This window comes from Brassica rapa, chromosome A09, assembly GCF_000309985.2.
Source record: "Brassica rapa cultivar Chiifu-401-42 chromosome A09, CAAS_Brap_v3.01, whole genome shotgun sequence".
Classification (NCBI taxonomy): domain Eukaryota; kingdom Viridiplantae; phylum Streptophyta; class Magnoliopsida; order Brassicales; family Brassicaceae; genus Brassica; species Brassica rapa.
The window spans coordinates 25,656,229-25,670,305 of NC_024803.2; the positions used below are offsets into that span (position 1 = coordinate 25,656,229).

At 35.7% G+C, this 14,077-nt stretch overlaps 2 protein-coding genes across 3 annotated transcripts; both read right to left on the bottom strand.

Moving 5' to 3' along the window:
* Positions 1–76: 76 nt before the first annotated feature.
* LOC108869875 lies at positions 77–7,213 on the bottom strand. Its single transcript, XM_018654842.2, has 2 exons — positions 1,090–7,213; positions 77–1,008 (listed from the first exon to the last, which is right to left on the bottom strand). Exons 1-2 carry the CDS (start codon positions 2,903–2,905, stop codon positions 293–295), a joined length of 2,532 nt encoding a protein of 843 aa, XP_018510358.1. The 5' UTR covers positions 2,906–7,213; the 3' UTR covers positions 77–292.
* Positions 7,214–9,431: 2,218 nt separating this feature from the next.
* On the bottom strand, positions 9,432–13,225 carry LOC103840187 (ferric reduction oxidase 8, mitochondrial). Of its 2 annotated transcripts, none has more exons than XM_009116666.3 (8): positions 12,392–13,225; positions 12,213–12,309; positions 11,920–12,105; positions 11,601–11,838; positions 11,195–11,522; positions 10,714–10,969; positions 9,909–10,639; positions 9,432–9,829 (listed from the first exon to the last, which is right to left on the bottom strand). In XM_009116666.3, the coding sequence occupies exons 1-8, from the start codon at positions 12,546–12,548 to the stop codon at positions 9,636–9,638; spliced, it is 2,187 nt and encodes a 728-aa protein (XP_009114914.1). In that variant the 5' UTR covers positions 12,549–13,225; the 3' UTR covers positions 9,432–9,635. The 2 variants fall into 2 exon arrangements, with proteins under 2 accessions (XP_009114914.1, XP_009114915.1); XM_009116667.3 differs by having other exon boundaries at positions 9,909–10,636; positions 12,392–13,180.
* Between the last annotated feature and the right edge of the window lie 852 nt (positions 13,226–14,077).

Sequence of the window (14,077 nt, forward strand, 5' to 3'; positions counted from 1 at the left end):
TTACCAACACTGTCAATGCCTTGATGAAAATATTTGACAAACAAGGCAACACTTTTACTGATGATTACACGAATGGTTTATGACAAAGGAAAGTGACCACATGTTTTTTGTTTGTTGATGCAGTGTGCAAATTATAGTGGGGAAAAAGGTCAGCACATTTCAACAAGTGGATAATATCAGTCTTCTAACGATAGTTCTTTATACACAACGCTTTTAAGTAAGAAACTAATGCCTTTCTTGTTGTAGTGTTGGGTTATATTGTTTGAACCAACTGCAAAAGCCAGTCATAAATCTATTCATCATCGTCTTGTATGTTCAATGCGGATTTAATAGAGTGTAGATCATGTAGAACATCTTGGACTCCTTGGCTCAGATCCTCAAACTGTTGTTTTGGTATATGATATGTCACTTCCCCTTCTTCGCCAACGTGTTCCCGCAGTGTCACAATCTCCTCCAAAAACTTCACATTAGTAGCCTTGAGTTCCTGAGCTTTTCTCGGTGATTCTCGTTTGGATTCAGTATTTCTCTTGACAATGGAATGGCCTCCAGATGATGAATTACCACATAAGCTGGCATCTTCTGAAGATCTTGGTGGCTTCTTCCTCGTTAAAGAAACAGAACCAAGAGAAGATGATGACGACTTGTTCAGTTCTTGAGGTCTTGGTAAGTTTTTCCTTGTCAAAGAAGAAGAACCAGAAACAGATGGTGGTGACTTGGGTGATTCTTTTGAGCCTTGCGGGCTTAGGGAGCTTTTCTGACCAGGCGAGTTGACAATATCAACAGATCTTGGTGACTTCTTCCTCTTTGAAGGATAGCCAGACAGAGATGGCGCCTTGTATGGTTCTTTCGAAGCTCGCCGACTTGAGTAATTGTTGTTCTTTACATAGTTATCTCGCCTATGAGGAAGAGGAACAAATGATGTGTTTCTTGGAACCTGAGAAGACGAGCTCGATCTTTTGGCTAAGTCTGCTACCCGAGGTATCATTCTTGGCTTCTTGACAGTAGAATCTACAAAAAAAAAAAAAAAGAGTTTGTCTTGAAACAACGGAATCAATAATAAGAAATGAACATGAGAACACATTACTATACCGTTTTGCTTTTCCAAAGGAGTATTTGTCTTGTTGGATGGAGGAGACCTTTTGGGTGATGGAACAGGAAGCTGAAATGTGACATGGCCATGACCCTTAGTCCTCCCTACCCCCCTGAGAACTCCTTTAAGATCCTTAGCACCACCTATTGCACTGCTCGAGCTTCTGTCAAGACTCTTTCTCCACCCCGGTGGCGATCTCTGGACCCATTCAGGCCTATGCTTATCACCTTTCTCTGATCCTATGAGGCTCCCTGAAGAGCTACTACGGCCAAGACTCCCTTTCTTTGTTTTTGTTTCTCTAGATGTTACCTTGGTCGTGGTCGTCGCAGCAGCTGTTGTAGTTGATGGTTTCTGCCTCGGGGGTGAAGCCAGAAGCTTGTGAGAAAGTTTCTTAGCTTCGGACTGTAACATCGCAAAAGAAAGCTTCCACCAACGAATGTACCTAACGGTAACATCACCAGCATTGACCCGTGCAGGAATGTAGATCATATCGCCTGAAATAGGACGGATATAGTCTTTCCAAGCCAGTTCCGGAGTCTCATTCCTAGCTGAAACCACACCGGGAACATCCTGGTCATAACCAAACTGCAATGCCACACGGTGCGGGTAATAAGGTTCAATGCAGTGCACACCAACCAGTTTACAGAACCTCAAACACCGACCAAAGGCTACAATGTTCTTGTCATCAGAGTGCAGATGAACCCAACAGTTATCTTCCATGTAAAACCTAGGGAACTTGAAGTTGTGCAGAGGCTTTGTGTAAGGACGAAAGTCAAAACTCTCTTTGGTGGTAGAGTCCAAAACCGCTCTAACATTCTCAGGATAGCCATACAGATCCTGACCGCCACCATGTTGGTGCCACCGGGCCATCCGTGGCTCACCAGGACTTAACTGACCTGGCTGGCCCGGTGGCTGCAACTCCATGATCCTCTCATAAGCCCAAACCTGCACAAACTGTAACGGAGACTTCACCACAACCGTATCTGTCTCACCATAACCAGCAAGATGCTCCTTCAAAAGACCGAGATCGCGGTATATCCCGGCTAAAACCGCCGGAGCCAGAGCCAGTGTAACCCCTTTAGCAAGCTGAATCGAAGCCGGAAACAGCACATCATTCACCAAATCACCTGCACTAGGAAAAACAAAACGAGACAGCCATGTAACCAGGAAGGCCTCATGCTCAATCTCATTCCCTGACTTCATCATCTCCTTCATCCACAAGCCAACGCTACACTTCTTCCCCAACTCACCCTCAATCTCACGCTTCACCTTCTTCATCTTCTCCTCCACCTCCTTCATCTCCTCCCTCTTAACAGGAGCCATCGCATTGTTCCCAATCACAGAGAAGCCACCAAGAACAATCACATCCTCAAGCGTCACCGTGGCTTCACCCCAAGGGAACACAAACGTGTTCGTCTCAATACACCATTTCTCCACCAAAGCCATCATCAACTCGTCTTGCTTCTTGATCTCGTACCGAGACGCCAAGATCGCATCATACACACCTGCTTTCCTCCACACGGTGGCGTGCGTCTCCGCCATAGCGTTCACCCACTCGACCCAGTTCGGAGACGGAGAGCCCCAGCCCGGAAACGAAATCTTGGCCGTCCATATCTCCGGATCAACGGACTCGGGTCGGCATATAAAGGCGTCGAGGGGGAGGTCGAAAACGTCGTCGTCTATAGACATGGTGGTGTGTTTGAGGAACCTCGCGGTTCGTAAACCCTCGAATCTTTTGCCGTTGAGGCACATTAAAGCTTCTCGGACTTGAACAATCTGTTCATCTTCTGCCTCGGAAGATCCTCGAGACTCCATTTGACTCGAAAAAGGCGATGCCTTTGGGGTCTAACAGAATAAAAGGAGAAAACTTTCCTTAAATCTTCCTTACCTCCGCCGTGTCTATTCCGGTGGTATTAACCGGAAACATATCCATCTTAAAATCTCCCTTTTAAAAAAAGAGAGGCTAAATTAAAAAAAAAAGGTATAAAAATCTATTTATATTACCACAATAACTCTAAAATTACATGTTTTCTCATTTAACAGCGGTTGCCAGCCTTGAATTAATGTAGAGGACACTGGAATTAGAAAAGTTTATCTTTTTCTTTTTTAAGTCAACAGTATAAATTTATCTAGGGATAATATTACTTTTGTTACAAGTAACATAATATTTATTTAATATTTCTTTCATTAACTGAAAACTTGGGAATGTCATAATATGATCTCATGACGGGAATGTTGCATTTATTATTTATATGGTGTATGATTGTGAGCTAAAATCTGCAATCATAATTTTAATATAATATAATAAGATTTCAGAAAATGGTAGATCTCTGAGAAACATAGTAGATTTCTAGGATAATTACTTGAATTGATTAATACTATTGACAATGAATATAATAAATACAAACAAAATAATACAGTTTAAAGAGAGTATTTTAGATCTCAAGTGAATAAGTTAAAGAACGTCTCTCAAATGATGGTTTTGGCTTGTTTTTGTACTGCTTAGCTCGCTCTAACTATTCTGCGTATCTAGAATTCATGTGTCGTGCGTTGTTTTAGAGATCTCAGCAGATTATGTAATGTTTGACTACGAAATGACTGTGTCTCGGTTGTTATATGTAAACTCAGAGTTCCCAACCTCGAACTGGGAAGTAGCCACTTAGGTCAAAATAGCTGGACTTTGTTGATGGATCATGTGTTCCTAGTAACCGACCAGGGGTGGACGAAAACTCGTAAGCTACAAATTGTTAGAGATAATCGTCCAGGTCTTACTTTGAAACAAAAAAGCTGCTCTATGCGGGGTTTTTTTCAAGTCCATTCCTTTTCTCGCTAAAAAAGTTCATCTAAAGAGAAAACTTTCAAAAGTAGTTTTATGATACTTTTGTCTATACAAAACCTATTTATGATATATCAATCACCTTTCCAATATTTAATTAATCTATACTATACTAAAAGGAAAATAAGCTTAATAGAGAGAGTGTTCACGTATGCAAAGAAATTCAGACCAATCACACTATTGTATTGTGCAATGTCAGCGTTCTTCAGTCTAACCAAACGGCGATATTGTTTTTCTTTTTGATGAACTTTCCGATTTCTCATTCTTAACAGTTTATCTTTTTTTTTTCATTAACTTCGCTCATGAATCCTCTTCGACTCCTCTTTCTCTGCTCTCTCTATATCTAGCGATGAAAAAACCCTATCAATCTCCGGAAATTAAGATCCACTGAATGCGGCTTGCTTTAGTCGATCTCAGAAAAGTACGAGTATGTCGAGCAAACTCCTTCTGGATCAGTCTTCGGAAATCGTTTCTCAGCAGGTATGGTTAATCCCTCAAAGAAGTTGGCCTTAAGAGTGATTTGTAACATAAAGTGTTCATATTTTGTTTTGTGTCGGATGCACGGTGGTGTTAATTTTATTTGGTTGTGTGTGGTGATGCTGATTTTGAGTTTGGCATGAACCAACACGCATGCCTTTCATATATTCATCTCTGCACTTCATCAGATTCCTTTTTTTTTATTATTAATTCCAGCAACTTAGCTTCTACTACTTCCCTAATGATTTCATTGTCCATTCAAAATATTTTTTCCTTTCAGCTATGTGATCGATGTGGCATGTTATTTAGAGAATTGTCCAGATTTGTATTGGAAAGATGGATCTGCAGCCACAAGGATCTGACAGACTCCATTTACCCCACATGGAAACCAGAGCTACGTACATAGAGGTCCCTAAAACTAAATTAATTATTTCATTGACTCAAGTTTTTCAACTTTGCTCTGATTATATATAGTGTTATCCAGTCTCTTTTTTGCCATCTTTCATCACTCACTCTCTCTCTGTTTTCGCAGCTTGCTCAACAAAAGGGAAAATGCAGTTGTAAATACATTTCTGGTGGTATATTCAAGGTACTTATTCATCTTGACTAAAGTCTTCTCAGTGAGTTGCTCTGTTTTTCTAGATTTGAGAAGTTCTGATTTTGTTTTTTTTTTCAATCTTTGTTCTTTGGCTGAATCTATTGTTCAGAAGTTGTGTGTGAAATGCGCTTCTTTCTCTGTTTGTAGTTTATTTTCATGCTTTTTTTTTTGGGTTTCTGTATATATATACAAACATGTATGAGTCAGACATAACAAATTCTTGATGTTTCACTTCAGGTCAGAATCTCACTATTGTATTGTGGGATATGTTGAATATGACGTGGAGGCTGCTCTAGACTCCTGGTTAAGAGATCTGTCAGTTTCAACAACAAAACTCTAGAGCCCACGATCTTGGGATTTTGTGGTAAAATGGTTGTTGAGAAATCCATTCCCTTCAAATGGATGCAACCGGAGAGAATGATGTCGCTCTGAGATACACATTGTTGGGATTTTTAGATAAATTTCAGTTCTTGATCTGAGGAACTCCAAACGAAGCTGCTATTAAGTTACATAAATTTTACAAAAGATTTGGTACCAGGTGAAAGCTCGCAGGCTGTGCAGTGTTCGTGGAGAAAAGCTGTTACCTGTTAGTGTTTTGATCTCAAAACTTCTGGTGTTATTGTGTTTGTCGTGATCTTATGTTGTATGATAAATCCCCTTTGTTTCAATCACAGGCAGAAACTCTTAGACTTTGGTGAGGTAAAGAGAAGTTATATATCATTCTTTGATATCGAGAAACATGAAACCGTGAATTCCAGGTGGGATCTCGAGCTTGGACAAGAGCAGATGAGGTTGGTAAAGGTTTGTGACCTTTGACATTGGTATGGACATAACCTTCATTTTTACTATAAGTTGCTCCACTTCAAGAGTAGAGACCTTCTACTGGTAATTACTTCTCACAGACTCCTTTTCCCCCATTTATGTCAAAAGGTTTGTGCCAATCAAAAATAAACTTAGATGTGTGTTTGATTGAAATGTTACAGGTTTTATATTGGCAAGGAGAAAGAAGTAAAACTTGTGAAGAAGTGTCTCGGTTAATTCAGTACCTTGGTCCGGTTAGTATCTATTTCTTTTTGTTGACATGATTATGCTTTGTGTATATGGAAAGTCAAGCTTCTGAGGTTTTTCTGATAGACGGGAAATTCTTTTACAAGAACAGTGGAGATATGCTTCAAACTTCTTCTATGAAAGATAGTGATCCACAAAAATTTTGGTGCTCAGCACATCAAAAGTGTTATATGTTGGGAAGAAGGGGAAGTTTCAACATTTAAGCTTCTTAGCTGGAGGAGCTAATGTTGCTGCATGAAGATTTGTTGTTTAAAATGGTGTTCTTACGGCTGTTTGGCCATTGTCCATGCTTGGTAGCAATTTTAATTTTAGTATAGTAGATTATATAAAAAATATAGATTGAAATTAACCGTGTTGTGTGTATTGTTTTATAGCTAATAAGAAAACTGTGAAAATTTAATTTCAAAAATCTTCAGAAATAAATGAGTATTACAGAAGTTTTTAAAGTAATATATAAGAAAAGTTCACAATATCTTATGCAAAATATTTTGTTGAGAATATTTTTTAAGAAGTCATGAAAAGATTAATTTGAAATTTATTAAAATACAAATTAACAATCAAACTATGTATTTATAATATATAATATAAAATCTGGTGCGTGGCATCGAGAAAAAAACATAATCAGATAAATAAGTATTTAGATTAAACACAAATAAGTTTTTGAAAACTTTAAATTAATTTTCAATCACTTAAATTCAACAAAAATATTTTTATAAATTAACCATTATCTAAATATCGCAATATAAATATATTTGTCTAAAGGGGTTAATTACTCAAAACTCAACTTAAAACCCTAAACCATCAATCCTAAACCCTTTTTTTTGAAATACGAACGCTAAATCCAAAACCATCAAATCCTAAACCTTATTTTTTTTTAAATATGAACCCTAAACCCTGAAACATCAACTTGAAACCCTATACCCCGAAACATCAACTCTAGACTCTAAACCCTAAACTTCAAATCTAAACCCTAAACCATCAACACTAACCCCTAAACTATCAACACTTTACCCTAAAAAGTAAACTCTGAACCCTAAACCCTAAAAAATTAACCCTAAACCCTAAAAATCAACTATAAACCCTAAACCTTCAATTCTAAACCCTAAATCTGAAACCCTAAAACCCTAGAGTTGATGTTTTAGGGTTTAGATTTGAAGGTTTAGATTTGAAGGTTTAGGGTTTAGAGTTGATGTTTTAGGGTTTAGATTTGAAGGTTTAGGGGTTTAGGATTTAGGGTTTGAATTTCAGTAAAATATTGGGTTTAGGGTTTACATTTAGGGTTTAGAGTTGATGATTTAGGGTTTAGATTTGAAGGTTTAGTGTTTAGGGTTTAGAGTTGATGTTTTGGGGTTTTGGGTTTAGAGTTGATGTTTCATGGTTTAGGGTTTAGAGTTGATGATTTAGGGTTTAAAGTTATGATTTAGGGTTTAAAGTTGATGTTTTAAGTTTAGATTTAGAGTTTAGGGTTTACGTTTAGGGTTTAAAGTTGATGCTTTAGGGTTTAGATTTGAAGTTTTAGGATTTAGAGTTGATGTTTCGGGTTTAGGGTTTAGAGTTGATGTTTCATGGTTTAGGGTTTAGAGTTGATGATTAGGGTTCAAAGTTGATGTTTTAAGTTTAGATTAGTTAACCAAATGTTTTTTTTTGTCAAAGTTAATCAAAAAGTTATAAATGTCTTTTACATTTCATTATAGATAACTGTAAAATTGGTTAGTGTAAACATAAAAGTGATATTTTGCAAAATTGTATTTTTGGCAATTTCTGAAGATTTTAGCTGAAACTTAAGAATATTGACTATTCATCACTTTATGTTAATTTTAATGATAAATAAACAACAAAGAGTGAGGGGTTGATTGATTGTTATGTAGTTTTTGTTTTTGTTTTTTTTAGAAAATAAGCTGTGAATTGTTTTGCTTCGGCTTTAATTGTTTTTTATATATTTATTTTCAAAGCACTAAATAAAATCTTGATTTTGAAAACTAATATATTATTTAAAAAAAAAATTATACTGTATCTTTAATTTTAAAAGCTAAAATATGATTGTTTTTAATTTTTTTTTCTTTTTTTGAAAAAGTGGATGTCTAAAACATTTACTACCATTACCAATCAACCGCTGAGTTTATTCATTTCAAATTCGTTGGACAACATAATAAATTAATTTGCGTATTATTACTTATATTTTTGGTAGTCAATTTTGAAATAATATATATACATGCTTTTATAAAAAATAAACAAGCTAAAATTAATAATAATTATAAAAAGAAATTTACCCGGGCATAGCCCGGGTAAATACCCTAGTATTTCATAATAGATCAACCATCGTACTGCACTAGAATCAAATATAAAAATTCAGAAGATATAGTTTCTTAAGTATTCTTAAACTAAATAATAATCTTTGTATTTATCTTAATTTTAGCTACATCGTGAATAAAACTGGAAGGTTTGAACTGAATCAAAATGGTTTAGTTGTTTGATGGGAACATGGAGCTCAAAGGAAAACCAGAGATAGGTGTCTTCATCATCGTTTATGTCAGTTTGATCTTCAGCAGCATCACCACCTTCATCAGCACTATGAGCGCATTATGCTGTTCTGCTCGAATCAGAGAAGAAAACGATGGGGGGCAAAGATGAGCAGACAAAAACACTCTAATGCAAGGAAGACCTGGTATCATTATTCACACCAGTTGTACTTTACTAACAACCCAAGCTTACTATCGGCATATGCTAATTCATTATAATATTGATTATGACACTAAGTATATAGTTGTCTTCAATTATTTCATTTTTTATTTACCATTCAGGATTACAAAGTTAATGAAAGAAGATATGGGGAAGACTACACAGAAATGGGGAGAATTTTTTTGGCTCAAGGGATTGGTTCGTTGTGGAAGAATTTGAATTCGCTTGAAAAGCTACGTGAGAGTAGAGAGACATGATATTAACAATTTGTATGCTTAGAGAGATTTAGCACTAGACAACCCAGTTTGTAACATGGTGCTCATAAGTCTATTGCTCGAAATCTATTGAACTACGTTAGGTTGGTATGAGTTGCAAGGGATAAGACCACACATTGTGTAGTGTCATTACTATGAATTTGTATGCAATTGATTAAGGTTCCTAATCTCAGTCTCTCCTTCAACGCAATAGCTAAGTGTCTAGATTAGAGCAAATACTTCCCCTAAGTTTGCTATCTTTGACTGTATTCTTAATGATTTATTCGAAGATTAGAACTTAGTGTGTTTGTTCGCAAAACTAATAATCTGATATGAGAAAATGATCATCCCTCCTAATGTAAGATTCAAGATTAAGAACAATCTACACTTTTTGCTATATTTAACATCCTCGAACCGAAAGTACAAGAATGAAAAAGTGCCGCGCAGTCACGCAATGTACGTTACTTAACAAAGTTGGATATGAAATTTAAAAAAAAACAACAAAATAACCCAACAAAATAACTTGAAGATCAAACTTCAGACACAAAAGTAAAGATACAAGCCATAAAATAATAAAACTGTAAGCACTGAGAACCCGAAACTAACGATACAAACTTTAGATATTATTTTAAATTAGAGACTGAAATTAAGAGAATGAAAATTGAGATTCACCTTGTTGTGAATTGTTCTTGAATCATCTACTCCAAAACACTGAAACCTTTGGCGACATATCGACGCCACAGCTTCTTTCATTGACTCCGGTCCACATACCAACACTCCTATACTTGACCATCCTCTCAAGCTCGTCTCAAACTCCGACAATATCTCTGTGAGGAGAAAACAAAAATGCCATACAGGCTAAAGAGACATTAAAACTAAAAAATGTAAACGCAAATCCACTGGTACCTTTGAATTTGGGCCTTTCTCCGATATGTATCTCATGTTCCTCGATAGGAACAATTGGTGTTGACTCAGTAAAGTTACTTCCCTGTGGGTTTACTTCTTCTTTAGTCATTCTTAGTGTTTCTCTGTGTTGTCGTCTCCACTGTAGGATAATTGCAGCTAAACCACCGATTGTCATAGCTATAACGTAAGCGACAATGATAACCAAATCGGGTACCCATGAAGGAACCTTTTCTTTAGCTCTCGTCATTGTTCCTGAAGCAGCTAATTTCATAGAGTTTGAATGCTTCTTGTGCTCATTCGGTATAAAGAAATGGCTTAAACCGATGAGTAATCCGAGAAACGTCAGCAAGGCTACAAGAACTAAAGTAGCAAGGCGTCTGAAACTTTCATGTCCAAGAATTTGGAATCTTGAAAAGTCCTCGTCCGTTCCAACATGAATAGTCTGAACTTGTGACTGTGCCAAGTACTCTTTCAGTGTTGCTGGTCCATTGGAATGCTTTTTTTCTTGAGTGACAAAAACTTTAATCTTAAGATTTAAGTTGTGGATCGGGTGAAAGAGTATAGGGGATACTGGAACCAACATGTTAATGTCTTGGAATGTCCTGACCGAAAACACGAGCTGCACGCTTTTTGGAGTTTTGAGGCGGTTTTCGCAAGCCAGTTCCTGCAAAATGTTTAGAAATGGCGTAATCCCTATTCCCCCCGCCACAAGGAAAAGAGTATCATACCTGCTGCCATACACGTCAATACTTTAGGTTTAAGCAAAATATATTAAACTTGAGCTGACGGAAATGTTTTAGCAAACCTGAGGAAATCTACCGAGACAGGTCCATAAGGACCTTCTACTCTTATGGTAATGTTGTTAATCTTAGTATTCGAATCTGCAGCTTCTTCTAATTTCTTGTAAACAGAATCTGTCCATTTGCCTTCACATTTCATCATAACAGACATTGTGTGTTTGTCTACACTAGAGCTCGATGTAATACTAAAAGGATGCCATTGAAACTGCGAGATCGACGGAATGTTCATGAATATAAAACTCGAGGGAGCATAGTTAAGCCCTGCAAAATAGAAAATACCAAGAATTCTCACCAAATATAAAAAACTTTTCATGTGTAAATTTTGAATACAAAAGAAATCTAGTTTCTTAATGTTTAATTCAGGTTTGACATGGATTTCCAACTTAAAACCAATTGACATTAAATGTATTTGTCGTAACTTTTTATATATAACTTAAGCTTTTTTTTTAATTTCCAATGTGGGATATTTTATTGCTAATATCTTACTTGGGTCCTTTGGCAAAACAAGCTCAACGGCTTTGCATGAGTAGAGACGAGCAGAAAGAACGCGGCTTTCGGATCGTGATTGAACAATCCGAAGTGTCTTGTCAAGTCCAAAGAGAAACACTCCAGGGAGAATCCAGTAGAAGTGACGATCACCAGCATGAAACAAGAAGGATACAAGAAAAACAGTATACAAATGGTGTGTGTAATAAAATGTTTCAAAACATTTCCTACGAATTTGAGGAAGTGATGTGATCCACATCAGTAATCCTATTACAAGACTGATCACTCCAGCCACATATACTCGACCCGTTCTCTGCCATTTCCAAACCTGTTTTTTTTTTGTTTTACCACAAGAAAGAAGTCAGGAACATTAATATATGACTGTTATTAGGAATATTAAGATTACCTCTTCTTCGATGTTATGACTAATACCCCATATGAACAGAGTGCTTCCACCATGAACCAAAGAAAAGAAGACTAAACCGGTGCCCAGCCAGACATGATATTTTACAGAAGCTGCAAACTGAATGTTGAGTAACCGGAACATCGAGAGTCCCCTCAAGACAGGAAAGAGAAGCAGAGAGAGACATGCTTCGGCTAATAGACCAAACCTTGTGGCAACTCTAAAGTACTGAAGCTGCCATCTGAAAATATAACAAACTCAACAAAGTTAATGAATTCTGTATTAAAGAGCTGAAATATATGGATCTGGAGAGAGGTTTTACAAGTCAAGATTCATGGTTTTGACAGGCATCAGCTTCTTGAGATCATTATTAACGCGAACATAAAAGGTCCAAGCTAGAAAAACTAGGAACAAAATAACAGCAATGATCTCGAAACAAGACACAATCCCAATGAAGCTATTGATAATGGCTGGCCTTGAGACACTAATAGCTGCACTCCTCCCTCCTCTACGAGTAGACAAATTACAACATCAGTTTGTCTAAACTCAAGTTGGCGGGTCTTGATATTTACTTATATTTAATTACTAGTCTTAAAGACGAAAAATATTCAATACCTTGTTAGACGATGATGTTGCGGCAGTAAACTCAAGTAAATGAGTCCAATTATAGAAAGAGCAATAGGAGGGAATGAGAACACAGCAAAGCTGAGGCCTGATGAGTTATAGTTGGAGAAATGAAAGATATATAGAAGTGAAATAAGAAAAGATTGGTGGTTTATTTGAGGGTTAGTTACCGTAATAGCCGAAGAAAGTATGTTTGAAGGTATCTTCAGCTTGACGCCAAGATTGTATCCACACAGTAGTTGGTTTTATGATCCAGAGAGAAATCCAACTGATAAGTAAGAGATTCATGAGTAGTCGGAGCACAAGTAGTGTCAACATTTTTCCCATGTTTCTATTTACTTTTTAGTAAGTTCCAATGTATGAGGGTGGTTTGGTTTTGCAGCATCTTCCAATTTCTCTTTATATGGTATCAAAAGAAAGGAGACCCAACAATAAGGCACCACCACTATATCACAACTTGATTTCACATAAATGCATATTCTACTCCTTTCACTCTCAAGAGATGTAGATTTCCGAGTAATGGAATTTAGAGTAAAGGAAAAATAGAAGAAAGAGTTGAAAAACTGAAAATGATTGAAAATCTGTAGAATTAAAGAGGGAACCTAACACTAAAACCCAATAAAAAAGGTAAAAAGTAAAAAGTTCCAAACAGAACAAGACAAAAGAATCCAGCGAAAAATTATAGGAAAGATTTTCCTTTAATCATTTCATAAAACATATCTTTACTTTTTCTGTTGTTATTGGTCTGAGTAAAAGAAAATTGAAAATATCGCATACGTAGCAAGATAGTTGATCATCATATATGTAATAGAATTAGAAATTATATAATGATGTATTGTGTTATCCAATATTAAAAAAATTTGACAATAATAAATTTTCTTTAAGAATATAATCATTATTTTTTGTCAACTAATTTTTTTAACATTAGATATATGATCGTATAATCTCTACTTCATCTATCCTATTAAAAGTGAAGTATAAATGAGAAATAACTCTGATTTTTTTTCATTATTTACGATTCCATGCCACTGATTTTAATTAAAGACATTTTGCTAATTTATCCAACTAATTTCACACAAGCCTCATTAGCAAAGCACACTGCGTTTTTTACAACATTTTAATGAGTCTACATTTTGTTTATATTGACCTAATTGCCTTATATCTAACCATCTCTAACCATTAGACTCATACTCATATTTCACAAAACCACAAACTTAATATACACATGACATCCTTTAAAACAAAATTGAAACAAGAGTTTGTATAATCCATTGCCAAATTCACATGAATAACCTAAAAACCAAAACCAATATATGTCAATAATTTTGTAACTTTAAGAATCTTTCTAAACCGGACATTATGTATTACATTAAATATCCCAAGTACAAACCAGTCTGTTTGTTTAATCTCTTGCCAAATTCACTTCCAATTAAAAACCATTCGATTTGCCTATTTATTTAATTCTTTATATTATTGATCAATATTACTCCACATATATATAGAATCTTAAATTTCAAACATAAAATAGAGATTTTTAAATATTTTACGCAATAGATTTTGCACCTATCATTAAAATAATAAATCAGATAATATCAATTAAAAAACTGTTAAGATATTAACTAACTATTCCTTAAATATTTAAATATCTTAATTACTTAACATAATAATCCCCTACATTTAAGCTCTCACATTTAAAACTAACTAGAGCTTGACCCACACGTCGGATGTTAATTTTTACATTTTTATAAATTGTTTAATGACATTTCTAAATATATAAGTTATTTGGATATTTTGGATTCGTACAAACCTATCCATGCCCAGATGGACCCGAAAATCTGATACAAAAAATGATCTGT